Raw genomic sequence first — 15,215 nt, forward strand, 5'->3', positions numbered from 1 at the left:
TGTGGCGGATTACCGACCTGTTAAGTCAACTGCATATTATAAGCTCCGCCCCCAGAAGACGTATTGAAGGACATGATATCAGGACGCGGAACCGCCGGCCGACCTGTGGAGAGACAGAGGGTGAGAGATCACTACAAATCCCAGCAGACCAGGACAAGATATCAGGACACGGGGCCCCGGCCGACCTGTGGAGACAGAGGGTGAGAGAACACTACAAATCCCAGCAGACCAGGACAAGATATCAGGACGCGGAACCGCCGGCCGACCTGTGGAGAGACAGAGGGTGAGAGATCACTACAAATCCCAGCAGACCAGGACAAGATATCAGGACGTGGGGCCCCGGCCGACCTGTGGAGAGACAGAGGGTGAGAGAACACTACAAATCCCAGCAGACCAGGACAAGATATCAGGACGTGGGGCCCCGGCCGACCTGTGGAGACAGAGGGTGAGAGAACACTACAAATCCCAGCAGACCAGGACAAGATATCAGGACGCGGAACCGCCGGCCGACCTGTGGAGAGACAGAGGGTGAGAGATCACTACAAATCCCAGCAGACCAGGACAAGATATCAGGACGTGGGGCCCCGGCCGACCTGTGGAGAGACAGAGGGTGAGAGAACACTACAAATCCCAGCAGACCAGGACAAGATATCAGGACGTGGGGCCCCGGCCGACCTGTGGAGAGACAGAGGGTGAGAGAACACTACAAATCCCAGCAGACCAGGACAAGATATCAGGACACGGGGCCCCGGCCGACCTGTGGAGAGACAGAGGGTGAGAGAACACTACAAATCCCAGCAGACCAGGACAAGATATCAGGACGAGGAGCCCCGGCCGACCTGTGGAGAGACAGAGGGTGAGAGATCACTACAAATCCCAGCAGACCAGGACAAGATATCAGGACGAGGAGCCCCGGCCGACCTGTGGAGAGACAGAGGGTGAGAGAACACACTACAAATCCCAGCAGACCAGGACAAGATATCAGGACGAGGAGCCCCGGCCGACCTGTGGAGAGACAGAGGGTGAGAGATCACTACAAATCCCAGCAGACCAGGACAAGATATCAGGACGCGGGGCCCCGGCCGACCTGTGGAGAGACAGAGGGTGAGAGAACACTACAAATCCCAGCAGACCAGGACAAGATATCAGGACACGGGGCCCCGGCCGACCTGTGGAGAGACAGAGGGTGAGAGAACACTACAAATCCCAGCAGACCAGGACAAGATATCAGGACGAGGAGCCCCGGCCGACCTGTGGAGAGACAGAGGGTGAGAGATCACTACAAATCCCAGCAGACCAGGACAAGATATCAGGACGAGGAGCCCCGGCCGACCTGTGGAGAGACAGAGGGTGAGAGATCACTACAAATCCCAGCAGACCAGGACAAGATATCAAGACGCGGGGCCCCGGCCGACCTGTGGAGAGACAGAGGGTGAGAGAACACTACAAATCCCAGCAGACCAGGACAAGATATCAGGACACGGGGCCCCGGCCGACCTGTGGAGAGACAGAGGGTGAGAGAACACTACAAATCCCAGCAGACCAGGACAAGATATCAGGACACGGGGCCCCGGCCGACCTGTGGAGAGACAGAGGGTGAGAGAACACTACAAATCCCAGCAGACCAGGACAAGATATCAGGACGCAGGGCCCCGGCCGACCTGTGAAGAGAATACTACAACTCCCAGCATGACAGACTGTGCCTCTCTAACTACAACTCCCAGTATGTCCTGACATGACACTTGGTGCCTCTCTAACTGACCCACAACTACAACTCCCAGCATGTCCTTTGAAAGCCTGTGTCCCTCCAACTGATCCACAACTACAACTCCATCATACCCTGACATGACAGCCTGGGCGTCTCCAGCTACTACATAATTACAACTCCCAGCATGCCAATGAAAGCCTGTGCTACTACAACTATTCCATAACTACAACTCCCAGCATGCCCTGATATGACAGCCTGTGCTACTCCAACTATTCCATAACTACAACTCCCAGCATGCCCTGATATGACAGCCTGTGCTACTCCAACTAATCCATAACTACAACTCCCAGCATGCCCTGATATGACAGCCTGTGCTTCTCCAACTAATCCATAACTACAACTCCCAGCATGCCCTGATATGACAGCCTGTGCTTCTCCAACTAATCCATAACTACAACTCCCAGCATGTCCTAATATGACAGCCTGTGCTTCTCCAACTGACCCACAACTACAACTCCCAGCATGCCCTGATATGACTGCCTGTGCTACTCCAACTAATCCATAACTACAACTCCCAGCATGTCCTAATATGACAGCCTGTGCTACTCCAACTAATCCATAACTACAACTCCCAGCATGCCCTGATATGACAGCCTGTGCTACTCCAACTAATCCATAACTACAACTCCCAGCATGCCCTGATATGACAGCCTGTGCTTCTCCAACTGACCCACAACTACAACTCCCAGCATGCCCTGATATGACAGCCTGTGCTTCTCCAACTAATCCATAACTACAACTCCCAGCATGCCCTGATATGACAGCCTGTGCTACTCCAACTAATCCATAACTACAACTCCCAGCATGCCCTGATATGACAGCCTGTGCTTCTCCAACTGACCCACAACTACAACTCCCAGCATGCCCTGATATGACAGCCTGTGCTACTCCAACTAATCCATAACTACAACTCCCAGCAGGTCCTGATATGACAGCCTGTGCTTCTTCAACTAATCCATAACTACAACTCCCAGCATGTCCTAATATGACAGCCTGTGCTTCTCCAACTAATCCATAACTACAACTCCCAGCATGCCCTGATATGACAGCCTGTGCTTCTCCAACTAATCCATAACTACAACTCCCAGCAGGTCCTGATATGACAGCCTGTGCTTCTTCAACTAATCCATAACTACAACTCCCAGCATGCCCTGATATGACAGCCTGTGCTTCTCCAACTATTCCATAACTACAACTCCCAGCATGTCCTAATATGACAGCCTGTGCTTCTCCAACTGACCCACAACTACAACTCCCAGCATGCCCTGATATGACAGCCTGTGCTTCACCAACTAATCCATAACTACAACTCCCAGCAGGTCCTGATATGACAGCCTGTGCTTCTTCAACTAATCCATAACTACAACTCCCAGCATGCCCTGATATGACAGCCTGTGCTTCTCCAACTAATCCATAACTACAACTCCCAGCATGCCCTGATATGACAGCCTGTGCTACTCCAACTAATCCATAACTACAACTCCCAGCATGCCCTGATATGACAGCCTGTGCTTCTCCAACTAATCCATAACTACAACTCCCAGCATGCCCTGATATGACAGCCTGTGCTTCTCCAACTAATCCATAACTACAACTCCCAGCATGCCCTGATATGACAGCCTGTGCTTCTCCAACTAATCCATAACTACAACTCCCAGCATGCCCTGATATGACAGCCTGTGCTTCTCCAACTAATCCATAACTACAACTCCCAGCATGTCCTAATATGACAGCCTGTGCTTCTCCAACTGACCCACAACTACAACTCCCAGCATGCCCTGATATGACTGCCTGTGCTACTCCAACTAATCCATAACTACAACTCCCAGCATGCCCTGATATGACAGCCTGAGCCTCTTCGGCTAGTTAGAGATCACTATGGAAACCGGGGGGAGGGGCTAACCCCGGGGGGCGGGTCGTTACCTCCTCCGGTTCCCCGGTCTCCTCATCCTCCGCCGCCGCCGCCTGTTGTCAGGTTTAAACTCGGCGCCTGCCCGTCCTGCGCCAAAACACGTCATCACCGGCGCGACCAGCTGACCGCAGCGGCGCCATGTTTGTTGTGGGCAGCTGGGTAGATAAGAAAATCCTTACTGCAGGGGGGCGGGGAGACATTTCTTTCAGGCAGTTGCAGGGTTAATTAGGCCCCCCAGATTCTGTGTGTAATATTTATGAGGGGCCACAAACTAAAGTTGAGGTCACGTGGTGTGAGAAGAGTCCTGCCCCTCCTCCATGACTTTTCTTTAGTAATAGTAAAGGGTTAACCAGTGATGACGTCAGCTGATCCCTATGTTATAAGTAGGGAGTGAGGGGAAAGAGGGGGATCAGCAACTCTGGGTCAGGTGAGGGGAGCATGGCGGCCATTACTGCTGCTGCCAGACACCTGAGGGGGCAACATATAGGGGGGGTTCTCTGTGTGAGGGAGGGGGCAACATATAGGGGTGTCCTCTGTGTATGAGGGAGGGGGCAACATATGGGGGGGTCCTCTGTGTGTGAGGGAGGGGGCAACATATAGGGGGGGTCCTCTGTGTGTGAGGGAGGGGGCAACATATAGGGGGGTCCTCTGTGTGAGGGAGGGGGCAACATATAGGGGGGGTCCTCTGTGTGAGGGAGGGGGCAACATATAGGGGGGGTCCTCTGTGTGTGAGGGAGGGGGCAACATATAGGGGGGTCCTCTGTGTGAGGGAGGGGGCAACATATAGGGGGTCCTCTGTGTGAGGGAGGGGGCAACATATAGGGGGGTCCTCTGTGTGAGGGAGGGGGCAACATATAGGGGGGTCCTCTGTGTGAGGGAGGGGGCAACATATAGGGGGTCCTCTGTGTGAGGGAGGGGGCAACATATAGGGGGGTCCTCTGTGTATGAGGGAGGGGGCAACATATAGGGGGGTCCTCTGTGTATGAGGGAGGGGGCAACATATAGGGGGGTCCTCTGTGTATGAGGGAGGGGGCAACATATAGGGGGTCCTCTGTGTGAGGGAGGGGGCAACATATAGGGGGGTCCTCTGTGTGAGGGAGGGGGGCAACATATAGGGGGGTCCTCTGTGTGTGAGGGAGGGGGCAACATATAGGGGGGTCCTCTGTGTGAGGGAGGGGGCAACATATAGGGGGGTCCTCTGTGTATGAGGGAGGGGGCAACATATAGGGGGGTCCTCTGTGTATGAGGGAGGGGGCAACATATGGGGGGTCCTCTGTGTATGAGGGAGGGGGCAACATATAGGGGGGTCCTCTGTGTATGAGGGAGGGGGCAACATATAGGGGGGTCCTCTGTGTATGAGGGAGGGGGCAACATATAGGGGGGTCCTCTGTGTATGAGGGAGGGGGCAACATATAGGGGGGTCCTCTGTGTATGAGGGAGGGGGCAACATATAGGGGGGTCCTCTGTGTATGAGGGAGGGGGCAACATATAGGGGGGTCCTCTGTGTATGAGGGAGGGGGCAACATATAGGGGGGTCCTCTGTGTGTGAGGGAGGGGGCAACATATAGGGGGGTCCTCTGTGTGTGAGGGAGGGGGCAACATATAGGGGGGTCCTCTGTGTGTGAGGGAGGGGGCAACATATAGGGGGGGTCCTCTGTGTGTGAGGGAGGGGGCAACATATAGGGGGGGTCCTCTGTGTGTGAGGGAGGGGGCAACATATAGGGGGGTCCTCTGTGTGAGGGAGGGGGCAACATATAGGGGGGTCCTCTGTGTGTGAGGGAGGGGGGCAACATATAGGGGGGTTCTCTGTGTGTGAGGGAGGGGGCAACATATAGGGGGGTTCTCTGTGTGTGAGGGAGGGGGCAACATATAGGGGGGTTCTCTGTGTGTGAGGGAGGGGGCAACATATAGGCGGGTCCTCTGTGTGTGAGGGAGGGGGCAACATATAGGGGGGTCCTCTGTGTGTGAGGGAGGGGGCAACATATAGGCGGGTCCTCTGTGTGTGAGGGAGGGGGCAACATATAGGCGGGTCCTCTGTGTGTGAGGGAGGGGGCAACATATAGGGGGGTCCTCTGTGTGTGAGGGAGGGGGCAACATATAGGGGGGTCCTCTGTGTGTGAGGGAGGGGGCAACATATAGGGGGGTCCTCTGTGTGTGAGGGAGGGGGCAACATATAGGGGGGTCCTCTGTGTGAGGGAGGGGGCAACATATAGGGGGTCCTCTGTGTGAGGGAGGGGGAAACATATAGGGGGGTCCTCTGTGTGAGGGAGGGGGAAACATATAGGGGGGTCCTCTGTGTGAGGGAGGGGGGCAACATATAGGGGGGTCCTCTGTGTGAGGGAGGGGGTAACATATAGGGGGGTCCTCTGTGTGAGGGAGGGGGCAACATATAGGGGGGGTCCTCTGTGTGAGGGAGGGGGCAACATATAGGGGGGGTCCTCTGTGTGAGGGAGGGGGCAACATATAGGGGGGGTCCTCTGTGTGAGGGAGGGGGCAACATATAGGGGGGGTCCTCTGTGTGTGAGGGAGGGGGCAACATATAGGGGGGGTCCTCTGTGTGTGAGGGAGGGGGCAACATATAGGGGGGTCCTCTGTGTGTGAGGGAGGGGGCAACATATAGGGGGGTCCTCTGTGTGTGAGGGAGGGGGCAACATATAGGGGGGTCCTCTGTGTGTGAGGGAGGGGGCAACATATAGGGGGGTCCTCTGTGTGTGAGGGAGGGGGCAACATATAGGGGGGTCCTCTGTGTGTGAGGGAGGGGGCAACATATAGGGGGGTCCTCTGTGTGTGAGGGAGGGGGCAACATATAGGGGGGTCCTCTGTGTGTGAGGGAGGGGGCAACATATAGGGGGGTCCTCTGTGTATGAGGGAGGGGCAACATATGGGGGGGTCCTCTGTGTATGAGGGAGGGGGCAACATATAGGGGGTCCTCTGTGAGGGAGGGGGCAACATATAGGGGGGGTCCTCTGTGTGTGAGGGAGGGGGCAACATATGGGGGGGTCCTCTGTGTGTGAGGAGGGGGCAACATATGGGGGTCCTCTGTGTGTGAGGGAGGGGGCAACATATAGGGGGGTCCTCTGTGTATGAGGGAGGGGGCAACATTGGGGGGGGTCCTCTGTATGGGGGGGGGGTCCTCTGTATGAGGGAGGGGGCAACATAGGGGGGGGGTCCTCTGTATGAGGGAGGGGGCAACATAGGGGGGGGGGGTCCTCTGTATGAGGGAGGGGAAACATAGGGGGGGGGGTCCTCTGTATGAGGGAGGGGGCAACATAGGGGGGGGGGGTCCTCTGTATGAGGGAGGGGGCAACATAGGGGGGGGGGTCCTCTGTATGAGGGAGGGGGCAACACAGGGGGGGGGGTCCTCTGTATGAGGGAGGGGGCAACACAGGGGGGGGGGGTCCTCTGTATGAGGGAGGGGGCAACACAGGGGGGGGGGTCCTCTGTATGAGGGAGGGGGCAACACAGGGGGGGGGGTCCTCTGTATGAGGGAGGGGGCAACACAGGGGGGGGTCCTCTGTATGAGGGAGGGGGCAACATAGGGGGGGGGTCCTCTGTATGAGGGAGGGGGCAACATAGGGGGGGGGGTCCTCTGTATGAGGGAGGGGGCAACATAGGGGGGGGGGGTCTTCTGTATGAGGGAGGGGGCAACATAGGGGGGGGGGTCCTCTGTATGAGGGAGGGGGCAACATAGGGGGGGGGTCCTCTGTATGAGGGAGGGGGCAACATAGGGGGGGGGGTCCTCTGTATGAGGGAGGGGGCAACATAGGGGGGGGGGTCCTCTGTATGAGGGAGGGGGCAACATAGGGGGGGGGGGTCCTCTGTATGAGGGAGGGGGCAACATAGGGGGGGGGTCCTCTGTATGAGGGAGGGGGCAATAGGGGGGGTCCTCTGTATGAGGGAGGGGGCAATAGGGGGGGTCCTCTGTATGAGGGAGGGGGCAACACATGGGGGGGGTCCTCTGTATGAGGGAGGGGGCAACACATGGGGGGGGGGTCCTCTGTATGAGGGAGGGGGCAACATATGGGGGGGTCCTCTGTGTGTGAGGGAGGGGGCAACATAAAAGGGGGGGGGCGGTGAAATCATGGAGCCGTCACCACTGTATAATCTCACCTACAGTAGCAGCAAGAAGAGGAAGAAAGAGACCGGAGATTATTACAGGTGATTATAGTATAGACATCATATTATATACTCCAGAACTGCACTCACTATTCTGCTGGTGAGGTCACTGTGTACATACATTACTTATCCTGTACTGATCCTGAGTTATATCCTGTATTATACCCCAGAGCTGTACTCACTATTCTGCTGGTGAGGTCACTGTGTACATACATTACATTACTTATCCTGTACTGATCCTGAGTTATATCCTGTATTATACTCCAGAGCTGTACTCGCTATTCTGCTGGTGAGGTCACTGTGTACATACATTACATTACTTATCCTGTACTGATCCTGAGTTATATCCTGTATTATACTCCAGAGCTGTACTCACTATTCTGCTGGTGAGGTCACTGTGTATATACTTTACATTACTTATCCTGTACTGATCCTGAGTTATATCCTGTATTATACCCCAGAGCTGTACTCACTATTCTGCTGGTGAGGTCACTGTGTACATACATTACATTACTTATCCTGTACTGATCCTGAGTTATATCCTGTATTATACTCCAGAGCTGTACTCACTATTCTGCTGGTGAGGTCACTGTGTACATACATTACTTATCCTGTACTGATCCTGAGTTATATCCTGTATTATACTCCAGAGCTGTACTCACTATTCTGCTGGTGAGGTCACTGTGTACATACATTACATTACTTATCCTGTACTGATCCTGAGTTATATCCTGTATTATACTCCAGAGCTGCACTCACTATTCTGCTGGTGAGGTCACTGTGTACATACATTACATTACTTATCCTGTACTGATCCTGAGTTATATCCTGTATTATACTCCAGAGCTGTACTCACTATTCTGCTGGTAAGGTCACTGTGTACATACATTACATTACTTATCCTGTACTGATCCTGAGTTATATCCTGTATACCCCAGAGCTGTACTCACTATTCTGCTGGTGAGATCACTGTGTACATACATTACATTACTGATCCTGTACTGATCCTGAGTTATATCCTGTATTGTACTCCAGAGCTGTACTCACTATTCTGCTGGTGAGATCACTGTGTACATACATTACATTACTTATCCTGTACTGATCCTGAGTTATATCCTGTATTATACTCCACAGCTGTACTCACTATTCTGCTGGTGAGGTCACTGTGTACATACATTACATTACTTATCCTGTACTGATCCTGAGTTATATCCTGTATTATACTCCAGAGCTGTACTCACTATTCTGCTGGTGAGGTCACTGTGTACATACATTACATTACTTATCCTGTACTGATCCTCAGTTATATCCTGTATTATACCGTAGAGCTGTACTCACTATTCTGCTGGTGAGGTCACTGTGTACATACATTACATTACTTATCCTGTACTGATCCTGAGTTATATCCTGTATTATACTCCAGAGCTGTACTCACTATTCTGCTGGTGAGGTCACTGTGTACATACATTACATTACTTATCCTGTACTGATCCTGAGTTATATCCTGTATTATACTCCAGAGCTGCACTCACTATTCTGCTGGTGGGGTCACTGTGTATATACATTACATTACTTATCCTGTACTGATCCTGAGTTATATCCTGTATTATACTCCAGAGCTGTACTCACTATTCTGCTGGTGGGGTCACTGTGTACATACATTACATTACTTATCCTGTACTGATCCTGAGTTATATCCTGTATTATACTCCAGAGCTGCACTCACTATTCTGCTGGTGGGGTCACTGTGTACATTCATTACATTACTTATCCTGTACTGATCCTGAGTTATATCCTGTATTATACTCCAGAGCTGTACTCACTATTCTGCTGGTGAGATCACTGTGTACATACATTACATTACTTATCCTGTACTGATCCTGAGTTATATCCTGTATTATACTCCAGAGCTGTACTCACTATTCTGCTGGTGAGATCACTGTGTACATACATTACATTACTTATCCTGTACTGATCCTGAGTTATATCCTGTATTATACTCCAGAGCTGTACTCACTATTCTGCTGGTGAGATCACTGTGTACATACATTACATTACTTATCCTGTACTGATCCTTAGTTATATCCTGTATTATACCCCACAGCTGCACTCACTATTCTGCTGGTGTGATCAGGCTCTGGGTCTCTTCAGTATTGATGGCACAGAAGTTCTATAGGACATTTTCCAGGATTCCCTCCAGTCACAGGGATCAGATGGAGAAGATCAGTCACAGGTAAATGTTTTTATGATACAATGCTGGCTTTTGTCTCTCTTCCTGTCTTGTAGCGGATTTATTCGTTCTTTTTTCTTTTCTTATTAAAGATATCAATATTATGACCTGGTGACTTGTAGACAAAGCCAATAAATACAACTCGCATCTGAGTCCGACTATTCCCTCAGATATCAACAAGTTGTGTTTATGACGGGATGACATTAACTCTTAATACACAGGTTATAAAAGGAGACAGATTTATTGGTTATAAACATAAATGAGTAATAAACACAATGATATATGCAAATGAATATCAATTAGATATATTAGTAAACATTACAAGCTTATTAATTGACTACATATTAGTAGAACAATTCATGTGAGTAGTTAGAACTTGTTACAATAAACAAAAGCAAACAGGTTAGGAATATCATAAGAAAAGGTTACATATCACCCTATACAGAGGAACCTCATTATATCAAGATGGGCAATATCTAATTATAGACATCAATATGGAATGCTAAATACACTCCGCCCCCTTCTAATTATAGACATCAATATGGAATGCTAAATACACTCCGCCCCCTTCTAATTATAGACATCAATATGGAATGCTAAATACACTCCGCCCCCTCTAATTATAGACATCAATATGGAATGCTAAATACACTCCGCCCCCTTCTAATTATAGACAACAATATGGAATGCTAAATACACTCCGCCCCCTTCTAATTATAGACATCAATATGGAATGCTAAATACACTCCGCCCCCTTCTAATTATAGACATCAATATGGAATGCTAAATACACTCCGCCCCCTTCTAATTATAGACATCAATATGGAATGCTAAATACACTCCGCCCCCTTCTAATCATAGACATCAATATGGAATGCTAAATACACTCCGCCCCCTTCTAATTATAGACATCAATATGGAATGCTAAATACACTCCGCCCCCTTCTAATTATAGACATCAATATGGAATGCTAAATACACTCCGCCCCCAGCTAATTATAGACATCAATATGGAATGCTAAATACACTCCGCCCCCATCTAATTATAGACATCAATATGGAATGCTAAATACACTCCGCCCCCTTCTAATTATGGACATCAATATGGAATGCTAAATACACTCCGCCCCCTTCTAACCAACTACACATCACATGATGTGATCTAAGATATAAACATGGAGGAAGAGGAATACTATTTTTGACTATTGTCTATACATGACTTTGGTAAGACTATAAAGACTGATAGTAGAGATGATCTTGCTCTATATTTTAGGAGGAAGAACTTGAAGCAAGTTTCCTGTGTGGGAAATATACTTATAACACTTAGTTTGGCGAGTAGGAATTCTCAATATGTCTAAGCAATTATTTAATGCTTTGATAGATTATAAGTCTTGATTCTTCTGCAGGTAGAATGAAGTCTAACAATATCCTAAAACTATAATCTCAATATGGAGATAATTATTTTATTAGCCAATCTAAATGGTATAATTCATCCACATTATCCCAATTAGTCTTAATTAAATGGAATACCATTTTTGTATCTCTTACCAATTCTATGTAAGAACCCCGCTTCGGCTCTTGGGAACACTGAACAGTCCATCTCACCGTCATGGATAGCCATTGGGTCGGTACCATGTGATCAGTCCGGCTGGTAGGGATCTCACATGGCTTCCATCTTGTGGACCTCTTTCAGTGGAAGACCTTTGTCTTTTCTTTTCAGCCTACAGTCTACAGTTCGGAGTCTCCCGTCCAGTCACTAACATCTGGTTTACCAGACTTTTTAATTAGTTAGGCACACCCTCCTAAATTGGAATTCCCCAATGAATGTAGGTTGGGTGTGTACATATGGTAATGACTATGACATCACTATAATACCCAGAATGCATTGAGCATATCACCCATAATGCCTTTCCTGTCGGTGTAATGTCACCTACCCATCCGCTAGAGGGTGCTATTGCATAAGCAATTAGCATCATTAACATTAAGGGTTAACTGTCAATAACTGGTCTTAAACCCACATTCCACACTTGACTGATGGAACAATTCATTATAAGTTCAACGAATATTTTTGACATATAAGTAATTAAAACCTGGATTCTCATAGACAGTCACCAATTGGACATTCTCAACACGATCCAATTTATGGGAAAGATAATACAATGGATGATTGTCTCGTCCAGTCAAATGGGTAATAACTGTTAGTCAGAATAACAGTCACAAGACCTCTTATCTAAACAGCCATAAATATCGAAGAGATAAGTATTCTACTCCCAGACTGGCACTTGAATAGAAGAACTTGGCATACATTGTGGTCTATTTAGAACTTACACAAAATGGCCGACATCATGCTATTATGCTATGAAACATATTAAACATAGTGATTCATTTTTGGGGCCTAATTAGCACGACATCCTGTCATGTAGCGGATCCTCTCTTCCTCCTCTTCCTGTCGTGTAGCGGATCCTCTCTTCCTCCTCTTCCTGTCGTGTAGCGGATCCTCTCTTCCTCCTCTTCCTGTCGTGTAGCGGATCCTCTCTTCCTCCTCTTCCTGTCGTGTAGCGGATCCTCTCTTCCTCCTCTTCCTGTCGTGTAGCGGATCCTCTCTTCCTCCTCTTCCTGTCGTGTAGCGGATCCTCTCTTCCTCCTCTTCCTGTCGTGTAGCGGATCCTCTCTTCCTCCTCTTCCTGTCGTGTAGCGGATCCTCTCTTCCTCCTCTTCCTGTCGTGTAGCGGATCCTCTCTTCCTCCTCTTCCTGTCGTGTAGCGGATCCTCTCTTCCTCCTCTTCCTGTCGTGTAGCGGATCCTCTCTTCCTCCTCTTCCTGTCGTGTAGCGGATCCTCTCTTCCTCCTCTTCCTGTCGTGTAGCGGATCCTCTCTTCCTCCCCTTCCTGTCGTGTAGCGGATCCTCTCTTCCTCCCCTTCCTGTCGTGTAGCGGATCCTCTCTTCCTCCCCTTCCTGTCGTGTAGCGGATCCTCTCTTCCTCCCCTTCCTGTCGTGTAGCGGATCCTCTCTTCCTCCCCTTCCTGTCGTGTAGCGGATCCTCTCTTCCTCCCCTTCCTGTCGTGTAGCGGATCCTCTCTTCCTCCCCTTCCTGTCGTGTAGCGGATCCTCTCTTCCTCCCCTTCCTGTCGTGTAGCGGATCCTCTCTTCCTCCCCTTCCTGTCGTGTAGCGGATCCTCTCTTCCTCCCCTTCCTGTCGTGTAGCGGATCCTCTCTTCCTCCCCTTCCTGTCGTGTAGCGGATCCTCTCTTCCTCCCCTTCCTGTCGTGTAGCGGATCCTCTCTTCCTCCCCTTCCTGTCGTGTAGCGGATCCTCTCTTCCTCCCCTTCCTGTCGTGTAGCGGATCCTCTCTTCCTCCCCTTCCTGTCGTGTAGCGGATCCTCTCTTCCTCCCTCCTCCTCCTTCTCCTCCTGTCGTGTAGCGGATCCTCTTCCTCCCTCGGCTGCAGGGCTCTGTGCGGTGACGTTATCCTCATTACGGGTTATTGTTGTAGACAATGACTCCTCTTATTGCATGACTACTCCTCCCATCGTCTCCTCCAGACATGGCTGCTGTGATCTGCTGCGGATCTGCAGGAGACGGGCCCTGGACCACTATCCAGACAGAGCGTCCATCCGGGAGTGTGTGAAGCTGCTGGAGGAGGTAACAGGTGGGGGGCACTTACTTATGGTGCAGATCCTTCCCAGCAGTCATACCTAAACCTTGCTTTTAGTTTCTTGCAGATGGCCGTCCCCGTGGTGCTCGGATATCCTGTAGGTGTCAGGAATCTCTACAGGATTCATGGTCTCTGGCGATGGTTCTGTCCCCGGCGTTCCAGGTCCTGTGCAGGCGCCATGAGGAGGAGCGGAGAATCACAGGGGCTCTGAGGTGAGGAGGAGCGGAGAGTCACTTGGGCTCTGAGGTGAGAAGGAGCGGGGGCTCTGGGTGGGGAGGAGCGGAGAGTCCCGGGGGGCTCTGGGGTGGGGAGGAGCGGAGAGTCCCGGGGGGCTCTGGGGTGGGGAGGAGCGGAGAGTCCCGGGGGGCTCTGGGGTGGGGAGGAGCGGAGAGTCCCGGGGGGCTCTGGGGTGGGGAGGAGCGGAGAGTCCCGGGGGGCTCTGGGGTGGGGAGGAGCGGAGAGTCCCGGGGGGCTCTGGGGTGGGGAGGAGCGGAGAGTCCCGGGGGGCTCTGGGGTGGGGAGGAGCGGAGAGTCCCGGGGGGCTCTGGGGTGGGGAGGAGCGGAGAGTCCCGGGGGGCTCTGGGGTGGGGAGGAGCGGAGAGTCCCGGGGGGCTCTGGGGTGGGGAGGAGCGGAGAGTCCCGGGGGGCTCTGGGGTGGGGAGGAGCGGAGAGTCCCGGGGGGCTCTGGGGTGGGGAGGAGCGGAGAGTCCCGGGGGGCTCTGGGGTGGGGAGGAGCGGAGAGTCCCGGGGGGCTCTGGGGGTGGGGAGGAGCGGAGAGTCCCGGGGGGCTCTGGGGTGGGGAGGAGCGGAGAGTCCCGGGGGCTCTGGGGTGGGGAGGATGTGACTTAGGATGCAGACTCCGCGGTCACATGATCTCTCCTCTCAGGTCTCCCTTTCAGATCTTACGCGGTTTATTCCTCCAGTTGGATGTGATGCGTCGATGGCAGAAAATGATGAATGCCGCCCCCTGGCTGAAAGATCTCCTGGAGGTAAATGTGTGGGGGAGGGGGGGGTTGAGGTCTGTGTGTGTGTGGGGGGGGGGGGGGGGGGGGGGGGTGTTAGAGGTCTGTGTGTGTGTGTGGGGGGGGGGGGGGGGGTTAGAGGTCTGTGTGTGTGTGGGGGGGGGGGGTTAGAGGTCTGTGGGAGGGGGGGGGCGGTTAGAGGTCTGTGGGAGGGGGGGGCGGTTAGAGGTCTGTGGGAGGGGGGGGGGGTTAGAGGTCTGTGGGAGGGGGGGGGTTAGAGGTCTGTGGGAGGGGGGGGGGTTAGAGGTCTGTGGGGAGGGGGGGGGGGTTAGAGGTCTGTGGGGAGGGGGGGGGGTTAGAGGTTTGTGGGGAGGGGGGGGGGGGTTTGTGGGGAGGGGGGGGGGTTTGTGGGGAGGGGGGGGGGTTTGTGGGGAGGGGGGGGGGTTTGTGGGGAGGGGGGGGGGTTTGTGGGGAGGGGGGGGGTTTGTGGGGAGGGGGGGGGTTTGTGGGGAGGGGGGGGGGTTTGTGGGGAGGGGGGGGTTTGTGGGGAGGGGGGGGGGGGGTTTGTTAC

At 52.4% G+C, this 15,215-nt stretch overlaps 1 protein-coding gene across 1 annotated transcript in view; it reads left to right on the top strand.

Moving 5' to 3' along the window:
• Positions 1 to 3,764: 3,764 nt before the first annotated feature.
• Positions 3,765 to 15,215, top strand: part of LOC130312787 (uncharacterized) — a gene marked incomplete in the record, with an annotated part of 19,327 nt that continues 7,876 nt past the window's right edge. The window contains 5 exon segments of the mRNA XM_056552602.1: positions 3,765 to 3,820; positions 7,797 to 7,838; positions 9,901 to 10,029; positions 13,570 to 13,669; positions 13,740 to 13,894. Of these exon segments, the coding sequence (XP_056408577.1) occupies positions 9,953 to 10,029; positions 13,570 to 13,669; positions 13,740 to 13,894 (332 nt within the window).

This window comes from Hyla sarda, unplaced genomic scaffold, assembly GCF_029499605.1.
Source record: "Hyla sarda isolate aHylSar1 unplaced genomic scaffold, aHylSar1.hap1 scaffold_173, whole genome shotgun sequence".
Lineage (NCBI taxonomy): Eukaryota > Metazoa > Chordata > Amphibia > Anura > Hylidae > Hyla > Hyla sarda.